Source organism: Mobula hypostoma, chromosome X2 (genome assembly GCF_963921235.1).
Source record: "Mobula hypostoma chromosome X2, sMobHyp1.1, whole genome shotgun sequence".
Taxonomy (NCBI): Eukaryota; Metazoa; Chordata; class Chondrichthyes; order Myliobatiformes; family Myliobatidae; genus Mobula; species Mobula hypostoma.
Window position 1 is genome coordinate 39857768 of NC_086129.1, and position 13988 is coordinate 39871755.

At 38.1% G+C, this 13988-nt stretch overlaps 1 protein-coding gene across 2 annotated transcripts in view; it reads right to left on the bottom strand.

Moving 5' to 3' along the window:
• Positions 1-380: 380 nt before the first annotated feature.
• sorl1 (sortilin-related receptor, L(DLR class) A repeats containing) overlaps positions 381-13988 on the bottom strand; it is a 258600-nt gene continuing 244992 nt past the window's right edge. Inside the window, exons 47-48 of one of the 2 annotated variants that reach the window (XM_063038299.1) lie at positions 7813-8022; positions 381-4900 (exon numbers count right to left, since the gene is read on the bottom strand). In XM_063038299.1, coding sequence (XP_062894369.1) covers positions 4836-4900; positions 7813-8022 — 275 coding nt within the window. In that variant the 3' untranslated portion in view covers positions 381-4835. Of the gene's footprint in view, positions 4901-7812; positions 8026-13988 lie in introns of both variants that reach the window. The other variant, XM_063038298.1, reaches the window with a different exon arrangement.

The following is a 13988-nucleotide window of genomic DNA, read 5'->3' on the forward strand; positions in this document are numbered from 1 at the left end:
GGGAAAAGGATCCAACAACCAATCACCATCATGAGGTTTTCCTACTGAAACTTGCCAAGTGAACAGATTTTGCAAGAATGATGTAGCTTTGCATTCCTCCAGAAATGCTTGAACAGCTTACTGATGCCCGTGTGTCGAGGGTCGTACTTGACATGGCAGCAGAATAATAAGCAATAAGGTGGCCTATATTAGTCAGAAACCCAGCTGTTTCTCTTATAATAGCTTAGGGGAAAAAACATTCACAATGATGAAGGGAAAGGAGGAAAAATGAAAGAACAGTGGAAAGAAAGTGTTGAGTAAAATATTTAAACTGCATAATATGAAATATATTGCCTTCAATTGATGAGCCAATTAAAATTGCAAAACTCCTGAAAGTCTTGATCCAAGTAAAATTTATTAAGTGAAATAAATTTACATTTAAATCACATTGCACCCCTTCCAAATTTGTACAGCAATAGATGATTAAAGAATCAGATCTGTCATACAACTCGCCCAATATTCTATTAGTGCAAAGTCTTACAACACAACAGCCTGAAAACCAAAAGACAGTGTGAAAAATCTCAACCTGAACATCTTTAGTACCACTAATTTTGATTATTTCTGGCACAACTATGCTTAATTCAAAATATGTTTCATAATATATTTTTAAAAACACAGAACATAAAAGCGAAACCTGATTTATATTGTTGCTATATACAGAAGTACTCTCCCCCATGCAAACAGTCTACTGTGCTTTCTATGATCTCTAAATCACTGCCAAACATAAAAAATAGATCCACAGCATTATTTTCCCAAAATTTACACTTTTTTAAAAACATATTTTCCATTTATACAAAACACCTACTATTGTACACTGTGCATTGTACAATCTGCAACTTTGGAATCTGATATGCATTTATTTCTCTACAAGTTGAAGCAATCAAATTTATTTTCAAAGCAAATGCAGTACACTAAAACTACAAAACTGTCCTGCTAAGTTACTGGCTGATGAAAAATGGAGCACATGTGCAGTTTAATTGTGGGGTGTGGGAGAAATTATTAAAGGCTGATGCACAAAAAACGCTCAAGATTTACTCAGTAAGGCAGATGTGGCAGAATGATTTAAAGGCTTTTAAGCATCATCTTGCACAGAAAAGAACACTCCAATTTTAAGGCAAGAAATTAAATGAAATCACAGGAAAATTAAAAAGTAGTACCATATTTTAAAATCAAGCAGCCCTGCTGGATGTTTCCTTCCTACAAACCAGCAGTAAAATAGTACATTCATGTGACTTAAATAAAATGCAAAAATTTTTGATCAGTTTTAAGAAAGGCTTCACTTCAACACTGCATCACATAACTACCATAGAGTGAAACTTCTCTAACACAAAACAGCAGGTTGCCAAGAATTATGATGGATTTTCCAACTAGAAACATGGAATGGCAGGAAAACAGTCTGTCTAGAAAAAAAAACTTCCTTCATGCACATTTGACAAAATTTCACATAGGATCTGATCAAGTTCAAACAAGGCTACAAGTTTGTATGATGCAAGTATACACTTCAACATTTTTTATAAATTCATTTTTAAAAGTTTGAAATATACCCATAGATGTTAGTTTATACAGGCAAAACTCAAAAACTCCTCAATCATATTGTAATTATCAATCTTGTTCAGGACAACTTTCATATTTAGTAATTTAACACACCACTACAATGCAGACAAATATCTATCATGAGTAGGAAGTGTTCCTATTTCACATAAAAGGAGAGCTGTGTTAAGACACTGTGCTTTTACATTCCTTTAAACTATCTGTCATCAGTAAACTTTGACCAAATATGCAGTCAAAACAGGCATCTTTACAGAAAAGTGTTGTGTAAATGTTAATTAATAATTAAGACTATTTAAATTGCTTTAAGATAGTTTAAAAATCTAATTGCAAATTTTCATCGAGCCCTCAACTATTAGATCCATAAATTTAGTTATTCTTCAGAACACAATTTGAATCTATTTCCAAATTGAATACACAAAATACAATTACATGTAGAATTACATACAGGTTCAAAGTGATATTAGATCTGGGATTCAGAAATCTGTCTAAAAACATAATTAAGAACATATCAATATTAAAAGTTTTTAAGATCTGTAAAACTTTTCTTAAATTGCACGACCATTAGGTATGCTACAGAATTGACCAATTTAAGATCAGATGTTTTGCTCCTAACTGATACAAGAATTCAATTACAACATGATGTGAGAGAGCTTGGACTTGAAGATACAAATGACAGTGCTTTGAATCAGCTATGATATTATTAAATAGTACAAAGGAGTACAGAGGCACTCCTGTATCTTACATTTGTATTTAAAAACTGCCGCCAGTTAGTGCAGTAAATTAGGATATTCACAGAAATTGCTATACAGTATATTCCAGATCTGGGAACCAAACTATTCAGCATGTTCTTTAATAATAGCAAGAACAAATAATTTTATCTTATGTTGAAAACATGATCAGAAACAATGCAAAACTTGCAGCTGTTGGCAACCTCCTAAGCTCCAACCTGAAGATGCATTCTATTTCAGATGGTCAAACTACCATCATATCACAGTAATATGAACTTTAAAACTACTAATCTGAAGTCATTCCTTTGGTCCCAAAGTGATCATTCATGCATTAATATCCTTCACAGTACAGTCTCTGATGTTATGAATGATGGGTGGTTAAGTTTTCCCTGTCCATTGTTCCTCAACATAATCTAATGTAACAATTCTCTAACACAACTTTTAAGAATTATTTTTCTTAAGAAATGGGAATTAAAAAGCATAAATCAATTATAAGGCTGAATATAATTTACAATGCGGAGTTCCAAGTGAATAGCAAGCACATTGATGCAGTCATGGCATGCACCACTTGGGTCATTTTCTTGAGATGTTTCTTTTAAACAGAAAAGTGGCAGATACAAAAAATCCAAAACTAACACAAGAAATACTGAAAATAAATCAGCAGACTGGTCAGAACCAAAAATAGAAAAGGCGTTTTTTTTTGTTGCAAAGTAGATTTTCTTTGATAAAGTATTAACCAATAAGGCATTACCAAAAAAAAGTCATTTTTGCCCATTTCCAGTTATTTCAATTCATCCCATTTATATGAAATTCTGATTTACAAGCGATCTGGTGGGAAATTACATATTTTTTAATATAAAATAGAAACAGTCCAGTTGAGTTCCAAAAGCAAAACTAACGCTGGGTTTTGAAAAAGTGAAGATAGCTCTACTTCAGTGCAAGTCAAATGAGGCAGAGGCATTTGTTCAATACATCACTTCAAATGCAAGCTCCTGGCTTGCCAATATGACTTCCTTAAAATTGTGAAAGAGCCACCAAAATTCATTATGCAAAGAAATGCCATTCCCCTTGCATCTACTAGCAGGTAACAGAAATCTTTTAAAGTCAACCTCATCAGCTTTATGGGGAAAAAGATTGGCAGCTATGTAGTTTTGGGACTGAACCTGAAATGGCAGAGAGATGAAAGAGAAAATGTACAACACTGTTAATGTATTTCAGTATGCACACATCTGGAATCCTTAATGGATAATGGTTTGGGGAATATTAAATCTTACTGTTTAAACAAAATTTTAGGATTAGACCATCTGACACTATTCCAATTAAAGGCAACAGGGGCTGGTGCATACTATAAACTAAAAAAAAATGCTCACCTTGGGGGAAAAAAAAAAGAGTATAACCCTGCTTTGGGGGAAAATACACTGCAGTGCCTAAGCACATTTATTTATTCAGTAACTGGTTCTAGTAACTGGTTAAAAAAAAATCTTCCTGAAAAAGCAGCTAGTTGTTAAGATCTGGAATTCATTACTTGAAAGGGAAATGGAAGCAGATTCAATAAAAAAAACTTTCAAAAAGGGACTGGATTAATGCTTAAAGGTGGAAAGGTACAGAGCTAGGAACAAAGAATGTGCAAATGAAATTAACTGTACAAGCCTTTTCAAAAGCTGGAACAGTCTTTGGTCAAATAACTTCCTGCTGTTTACTATTCTATGATACAATAAAAGTTATTGCGAAACTACCTTGCTGGAATATGCAAGAGTACTGAAACAATTGTAATTATCTGAATATAATACAAATTGAAACTGTAGGGGAAATGAAGTATATTACACAAGCATACTTCTTGATTATGTTGTTAACAGAAAGTACATTGCATTATTCCAAATCTCTGCCCATGTTATTTTTGATTTTAATCAATGGATAGTTTAAGAGTGATAAGTAAATAGTGTAAGGATTAATTGCACTGCCTAAATGAAATTTCACTATGAACAGATTTTTGCTACAAATTATTTTCAACATGTAATGCTTCAATAACATGATTTAACAAAATTATTTCATATGCTATTATGATAAATTGTGTTACAATCTTTTGATTAACTTATTTTTAAAAACCATGATCACATGACTATTTAAGACATGACTATTTAAGGAAAATAATTTGGAAATTTGACCTCAAGGTTAAATTTTCTACTTATAAGTTAGTCTAATCTATAGACCATCAGAAAGAGGGACTGCAACCATAATATCCCCCAAGCAAATAACCTGAAAAATACCAGTTGCCTGAAGACAAGGAACACAAGTACAGCTGTGCAAAAGCCTAGTTAGAAACTGGGGTTGCACCACACACCTTGCAATCTTATCCAAACATCACAGCGCATCACAATAAAGTCTAAATTTTGGTCCATATAAAAATAATGTATTGTAGCTCGGAAAAGTGCATTTTTTTTTTTTTTTTTAAAAAAGGTTTTCTCCTGCTGCTGAGACTTCTTGGAAATCTTGAAGCACATGTTTGCAGCAAGATCTTCATGCAATCACCATTGGTACATCATCTGAAAAACCATTAATCAAGGGAGCATCTTCATCATCACCTAAGAGGGGGGAAAAAAAAACATGAACAGCAACAAATCATTGAATGGAAGGTGATCGATAAGAAACAAATTAAAAAATTCATTCATCCCAACCACTGCTACAACTATACAAGTTCTTAAGTACAGGAAGTAACGCTGCATACATTATTGGTGACGATCCATTTTCTAACAACCTCCAGCACAAATGGAGCCAGCTTTTTACCATTCAACAAACATCTTGACGATGGTGGGGAAGTTTCCCATTTTCAATTAATGGCTCTGGGAAAACTGAGCTGGGCAGAGGATTATAACTTGCAGAAAACCAGTGGAAAGACTACAACTACCAGGTGTTTCTCTCGTGCGTTCTCATGTCCTTAAAACAAAATCAGTAAGGATTCATTTTTGGAAAATATTTGTTATTTCGAAGGCCTTGAACAATAAAGGACACAAGAGTTTTCCAGTAAAATGATCAGGTAATAAATTAGCTCACTTATTCTGCAGGACTGCACAAAATAATTACAGGTGACCATGGCTATTTACCATATTTTAATTCAAGCATCCACATACTGTATATTCTAACCATTTTTTCACTGGACACCAGTTTTTTGATTGGATTCCAGGCATTTGCCTCCATTGAAAATACATAATATTGATTACACTCTATGAAACTATACAGTATTAAATTATTTTCTATAATTTTGCTTTGAATTATGTGATTTTAATCCACACATTGACATAATGGTCATGTCCAACTTTATTTATAACCTTAACTTTAAACCACTGAGATCAACTGAGGTGCTTCCAGGCTGATAAGCCAAAATCTGTCCAGTCCCCAGGGAGGGAGGAAGGGACAGAGATAGACAGAGATATACCCAGAGGTGAGGTGACATGAAATTGCAAAATTGAATGTTTATGCTATTGGGTTGTAGACTACCCAGGCAGAATGAGGCATTACTTTAGTTTGTATTGGGCCTCACCCTGGCAGTGTAGCAGGCAGAGGATGAACAGATTTGTGTGGGAATGACAAGTATTGGGAGCTTGGGATATCCACTCAAATCAGTAGCACATTTTTTTGTAGTTTGCCTTATTTGTCATCTATTAATTAGGAATTTCCATTAATCCCTGTGGATTTGAGGTTTGACTTTTGAATTGATATTGGAGTCTTTTGGGAGTTGTGTTATATCATCCTATAGTGCAGTTATAATTTGAATTCAAGATAACTGGCCAAGATAAGTGGCAGACTTATGGAGAAGAGGAGTTATAAGCCGTGTCGCCCCTCTCTCATTATGGGCAATGTGAGATCGCTGGGTAATAAAATGGACTAGTTGATGGCGCTAGCCAGGAGTCACAGAACATTTCCGGAGTGCAGTGTTATGTGTTTTACTGAAACGTGGCTGCACGAGGACATGCCCGACCAAAACGTTTCTATAGAGGGCTTCCAGACCGTTCGGGCTGACTGGAAGTGCACTGAGAGTGGCAAGAGTAAAGGAGGGGGGCTTGCTGTGCTGGTTAACAACAGATGGTGCAATCCTGGTCATATTACAATCAAGGAACATGTTTGCAGCCCAGATATTGAACTTTTTGCTGTTGGACTCCAGCCATATTATTTGCCAAGGGAAATCTCACATGCAATTGTGGTTGTTGTGTACATCCCTCCTTCTGCCAACCCGACGTCGGCGTGTACCATCATTTACACCGTTGGGCACAGGAGTACATTCAGCCAGAGACTCATTCCACCGAGATGCAGCACTGAGCGGCATGGGAAGTCATTCCTGCCTGTGGCCATCAAACTTTGCAGCTCCTCCCTTGGAGGGTTGGACACTCTCGGCCAATGGGCTGGTCCTGGACTTATTTTCGTCTGGCATGGTTTACATATTATTATTTGATTGTTTGTGGTTTTTGTATTGCTATGTTTGTATTCTGTTCTTGGTTGGTGCAACTGTAACGAAACCTAATTTCTCTCTGGATCAATAAAGTATGTCTGTCTATCTATCTATCTATCTATCAATCAGTAGAACCTCATTTTCTGGAATCATTAGTATTAGTTCACAACATGGCAACTGAACTCAAGTATTCCAGTGGCAGAATTCTGTAGCAATTAATAGATTACCCAAGACCTTGTTACTGTTAGCAAAATGAGTTGATTTAGAAGTGTAGCATCTAGCACACTAAATAACTATTACCAATCTTACATATTTAAAGAATGTTTACTTTAAAAATGAAACCATTAACTGATCATAGGATAACATGCACAATGCATAGGAGAGACTTAAAGAAAGCACACTTATGCCACAAGTGGTATACTGTCATCAGCAGAGTGTCTGTTCCAGGAATTTCTACACTGCCCATATTATTCTGGACACAGCACAAGAGAATATACTAAAGCTTGAAAACCTGCACCAACAGGCTCAAGGACAGCTATTAAGACATTGAAATGGACCTCCTGTATGAAAAACACTTGATCTTTCACTCTACCTCATTGCAGCCCTTGGCTCTTATTTGTTTACCTGCACTGCACTTTCTCAGTTAATGGTAACTAACATTATATCCTGCATTCTGCTTTTGTCTTTTCCTTTATACTACATTGATTTATTATGTTTTGGAATGATCTATATGGATGGCATGCAGAACAAAGCTTTTCACTGTATTTCAGTACATGGGACAATAATAAACCATAATCTGGAAAGACAGGGAAACTTCAGTAACAAAATAAATCATCTGTAATCTACTTTAAAAAAAAAAATTTGGAAAAAACTAGGTTGTGTTCTTCCAACTGAAAGGGGAGGCCGAGCATACATTTGGCATCAGAATGCATTCTTATTAGGAGTATAAATGCTTTATAAATTAATGACGATGAGGGCTTGACTACATTTTAGTATACCCATCACTTCAACCAGTAAAGGCTTTTGTATGCATGCAAAGCAAACTCTTACCTAGCTCATCACCTGAAGAAAACACAGCAGATCCTAATCGAGAATTATAGTGACTATTGGCAAAGGCTGTAAAGCTGTGCTGGAGCCTTCTATGTCGGATAAATAACACAGCAAAGCCAATACCCAGCACCACAAGGAGCAAGAACATGACTGGGACGACGATGGCTGCTACATCCGTAGACTTGGGATTGTTAGAAGGTAATGGGTTTGCTGCTTGAGAGAAAACAAATAAACCAAAATTTAGTTAATATAATACTAAGACGAGAAAATCTGCAGACATTGGATATCCAAACAACACACCAAAAATGGTGCAGGATCTCAGCAGGCCAGGCAGCATCTATGGAAAGAGTACAGTTGACGATTCAGGCTGAGACCAGATTCCTTAAGAAGAGTCTCAGCCCGAAGCGTCGACTGTTTACTCTTTCCCATAGATGTTGCCTGGCCTGGCCTGTGCCTGTGCTGTTTATTTAATACTACTTCAATCAAGAGATAAAGAATTCCAAATACAGGGTGCTTACAGGACGTTAACAAAGTGGCCCATCAAAAATAGAACTGTTGCAAGGGCAACAGAAAATTCTGTAAATATACATGTCTATTACAATTAAAAGTGAAAGGTAAACCCACTGGCATTTCAGGGAGTAATACAATTGCTTAACCTTCAATTCTGACTTGCCAATCCATACCAAAATTTGTTTTGTATTCTGCACAAGGCTTTAAAGTTATTGCATAATGCTAGAAAAAGACCCTTTTCAAAAACCCCACTACAAATTTTCAGAAACATTTAGTTCCTCAATCTTGATCTTTCTTCCTATATGGTTGTTCTCGGATGTGTTTTTTTTACATTTATTATTACCCTGCTGTTCAAGCCTTTAGTACAATCAGAACTGGTAATGATTTTTTCTATATGTCTGTATACAATCAGCATGTTTAAGCAGCTCTTCTTTAAATCAGAAAAAAAATTGTAAATGAAAAACGGGAGTCATTAGCAAGCACTCAACCACAGGCATCTGAAACTTTAGTCACTAAACCTTGTGGCTTGACAATTCAATTTGGTGGTTCAAAATTCCATTAACTAATTACCTTAATCCAATTACCACCATCAAATAAAACTTTAAATGGGTTCTTGTTGTTCAAATTACTCCCCCATTTTAACAAAAGAAATGCTTCATATGCACAGCTTAATCTTACATTTTTACAAAATCAGTCACACTTGGTTACATGGGGCCTGTAGAATTTCTCAGATGGATCTCTAGATCCCATTATTACATGAAAAAAATCTTCCAAATTTTTCTCCAACTAGCATTAACTTCCTGTTGCATATTATTTATAACCCGTTCTATTTTTTTTCTGTGGCCATGTTACACTGGAAAGGTCTAAAAAGGAGTGCTCACTATTTTACAGCAGAAAATTGTTCTACTGTATACCATTTCCTCTTTGTGCTCATACTAATCCCTCATACACAGAGTACTACAGGGGATTTTTATTAAAAACATTTCCTTTTAACTTGGCATAGAAATTACTTAGCTCATCCTGGTTGTTAAACTTCTATATAACCCCTGAGTGAGGGGGAAGCATAGCAGATTTGTTGCATTGATAATTATAGCTCCTGGAAAATCATTCAAAGCAGGAGCATATAATCAATTACTTGTTCTTATCCATCCTCATTTTATTAGGGCAAATATCAATGGCTAGAGTCAGAGCTTTCGAGTGTTCAGCCATTTATCCTTGCATTTTAAGGTTAAAAATGGGAATGTTAGGTAATGATTTCTCAAAGTTCAGGTGCGAGCTGAAAAGTGGAAACAAACGCTTGCATTATGGTCCTCAACAAGGTATTGAGGCAATAATAGTCTTCAAAAAGAGAGCCATCCTTGATATTCAATAACATTAGTCACAAAATCCCTCATCATTAATAACTTCAGGAATACCACTGACTAAAAGCTCTTCTGGACCAGCAACATAAATACCACAGCTAGCAAAGCAAGACAGAAAGGCTGGGTATACTGTCATGTATGATTAACACCAATGCCTTTCCACCAACTGTAAGTCTAGAACATGACAGGCAGCATTTAGAGTGCCTATATGAGAAAGGCTATAATAAAAAAAAAATCAAAATGCTTGACACCATCTAGGACAGAGTAACTGCTTTCATTGGTACCCAGTGCTAACCTGAACATTTAATTTCTCCGTCATTGAAGAGTGGCTGCTATGTACCATCTACAAATTATGTTGCAGTTACTTGCTGAGGTTACCCTCAAACTCACAACCATTACTGGCAAGGACAGAAGTTTCAAGGGTATGGAAAAACCATCTGTAATTTGCATACCACCCTGACTTGGCAATATCACTGTTCCTCCATACCCAACAGCACTGTGGGTGCACATTCACCAGCAGAACTACACCAGTTCATAGTGGCAGGTTACTATTTTGGCAAAGGCAAATAGGGATGTGTAATAAATGTTGGCCTTGTTAGTAATACCAGATCCTAGCATTAAAGATGTACTTCAGTAAACCCTGGCTTGTGTGTTTGACAGTGTGCACAAGTTCAAGATGGAATCTGTAGCTAATCGGTGGCAATTGTCCAGTTTTGATGGAATTTTCCTTCTTCTCAATTCCTACACTATAAAGAAACAACATAGCATCTGAGATTGCAATGATTTCAATAAAGATTCCAGGCAAATCTCAGAGACCTTAAAACTTTGACAGAAGCCAAAATCTTAACCTCAAATTTCATTCCCAAGTCAGTCAAAGGAGTTCTGAAGGCAAGGCCTCTGCACTGCCAAGCAAAGCCTAGTCCTCACTGTTCACTGAGCCCTCCACATCAAGCCTTGGTTAGTGCAGGCATACATGGTAGAGAGCTAAACCTGTCATGATCCAGCCTCACCACTACTCATGTCCTTGTACGCAGGGAAATGGAACAAGATGCACTTTATTTCAATTCTCTTAAGACAAATTCTCTGGACCAAACTAAACTAATTTTTAATACTGTTCCCTACCTCCTACACAGTTTTGAAGCCATAACCAGGGACTAATGACTATACTTGAAAAGTAGGAATTAATATCTTCAGTTGACTACAAATTAGAAACATAGAAAACCTACAGCACAATACAGGCCCTTCGGCCCACAAAGATATGCAGAACATGTCCTTCCTGAGAAATTACCTAGGGTTAGCCACAGCCCTCTATTTTTCTGAGCTCCATGTACCTATCCAGAAGTCTCTTAAAAGACCCTATCATATCTGCCTCTACCACTGTCACTGGCAGTCCATTCCATGCATTCACCACTCTCTGTGTAAAAAAAAAACTTACCCCTGACATCTCCTCTGTATCTACTTCCAAGCACCTCGAAACTGTGCCCTCTCATGTTAGCTATTTCAGCCCTGGGAAAAAGCCTCTAACTATCCACATGATCAATGCCCCTCATCATCTTGTACACCTCTATCAGGTCACCTCTCATTCTCTGTCGTTCCAAGGAGAAAAGTCTAAGTTCACTCAACCTATTCTCAAAAGGCGTGCTCCCCAATCCAGGCAACATCTTGTAAATCTCCTCTGCACACTTTCTATGGTTTCCACATCCTTCTGAAAGTGAGGCAATCCTATATAGCTGCAACATTACCTCTCGGCTCCTAAACTCAGTCCTATGATTGATGAAGGCCAATGCACCATATGCTTTCTTAATCACAGAGGCAACCTGTGTAGCAGCTTTGAGTGTCCTATGGACTTGGACCCCAAGATCCCTCTGATCCTCCACACTGCCAAGAGTCTTATCATTAATGCTATATTCTGTCATCATATTTGACCTACCAAAATGAACTACCTCACACTTATCTAGATTGAACTCCATCTGCCAGTTCTCAGCCCTGTTTTGCATCCCATGTTCCGCTGTAACCTCTGACAGCCCTCCACGCTATCCACAACACCTCCAACCTTTGTGTCATCAGCAAGTTTACTAACCCATCCCTCCACTTCCGCGTCCAGATCATTTATAAAAATCATGAACAGAAAGGGTCCCAGAACAGATCCCTGAGGCACACCACTGGTGACTGACCCCCATGCAGAATATGATCCGTCTACAACACTCTTTGCCTTCTGTGGGCAAGCCAGTTCTGGATCCACAAAGCAATGTCCCCTTGGATCCCATGCCTCCTTACTTTCTCAATAAGCCTTGCATGCGGTATCTTGTCAAATACCTTGCTGAAATCCATATACACTACATCTACTGCTCTACCATCAATGTGTTTAGTCACAACCTCAAAAAATTCAAATCGGGCTCTTAAGGCACGACCTGCCTTTCACAAAGCCATGCTGACTATTCCTGATTATATTATGCCTCTCAGGATCTTCTCCAACAACTTACCAACCACTGAAGTAAGACTCACTGGTCTATAATTTCCTGGGCTATCTCTACTCCCTTTCTTGAATAAGGGAGCAACATCCACAACCCTCCAATCTTCCGGAACCTCTCCCATCCCCATTGATGATGCAAAGATCATCGCCAGAGGCTCAGCAATCTCCTCCCTCGCCTCCCACAGTAGCCTGGGGTACATCTTGTCCAGTCCCAGAGACTTATCCAACTTGATGCTTTACAAAAGCTCCAGCACATCCTCTTTCTTAATATCTATATGCTCAAGCTTTCCAGTCCGCTGCAAGTCATCCCTACAATCGCCAAGATCCTTTTCTGTAGTGAAAACTGAAGCAAAGTATTCATTAAGTACCTCTGCTATCTCCTCCGGTTCCATACACACTTTTCCACTGTCACACTTGATTGGTCCTATTCTCTCACGTCTTATCCTCTTGCTCTTCACATACTTGTAGAATGCTTTGGGGTTTTTCTTAATCCTGTCCGCTAAGGCCTTCTCATGGCCCCTTCTGGTTCTCCTAATTTCATTCTTAAGCTCCTTCCTGCTGGCCTTACAATCTTACAGATCTCTATCATTACCTAACTTTTTGAACCTTTTGTAAGCTCTTTTCTTCTTGACTAGATCTACAACAGCCTTTGTACACCACGGTTCCTGTACCTGACCATCCCTTCCCTGTCTTATTGGAACGTACCTATCTATGCAGAACGCCACACAAATATCCCCTGAACATTTGCTACATTTTTTCCATATATTTCCCTGAGAACATCTGTTTCCAATTTATGCTTCCAAGTTCCTGCCTGATAGCTTCATATTTCCCCTTACTCCAATTAAACGCTTTCTTATCTATTCCTATCCCTCTCCAATGCTATGGGAAAGGAGATAAAATTGTGATCACTAGATCCAAAATGCTCTCCCACTGAGAGACCTGACGCCTGTCCAGGTTCATTTCCCAATACCAGATCAAGTACAGCCTCTCCTCTTGTAGACTTATTTACATATTGTGTCAAGAAACCTTCTTGAACACACCAAACAAACTCCACCATATCTAAACCCCTTGGTCCAGGGACATGCCAATCGATATTTGGGAAATTAAAATCTCCTACCACGACAACCCTGTTATTATTACACCTTTCCAGAATCTGTCTCCCTATCTGCTCCTCGATGTCCCTGTTACTATTGGGTGGTCTATAAAAACACCCAGTAGAATTATTGACCCCTTCCTGTTCCTGACTTCCACCCACAGACACTCCGTAGACAATCTCTCCATGTCTTCCTCCTTTTCTGCAGCCGTGACACTAGCTCTGATCAACAGTGCCACGCCCCCACGTCTTTCGCATCCCTCCCTGTCCTTTCTGAAACATCTAAAACTTGGCACTCTAAGTAGCCATTCCTGCCCCTGAGCCATCCAAGTCTCTGTAATGGCCACAACATCACAGCTCCAAGTACTGATCCACACTCTAAGCTCATCCGCTTTGTTCATAATACTCCTTACATCTCAAACCATCAGTCTGAGTGCATCCCTTCTCTATCACCTGCCTATCCTCCCTCTCACACTAAGCTTTCTCTATTTGTGAGCCAACTGCCCTTTCCTCCATCTCTTCAGTTCGGTTCCCACCTCCCAGCAATTCTAGTTTAAACTCTCCCCAATAGCCTTAGCAAACCTTCCTGCCAGGATACTGGTCCCCCTGGGATTCAAGTGCAACCCGTCCTTTTTGTACAGGTCACACCTGCCCCCAAAGAGGTCCCAATGATCCAGAAATCTGAATCCCTGCCCCCTGCTCCAATCCCTCAGCCACACATTCATCCTTCACCTCACTC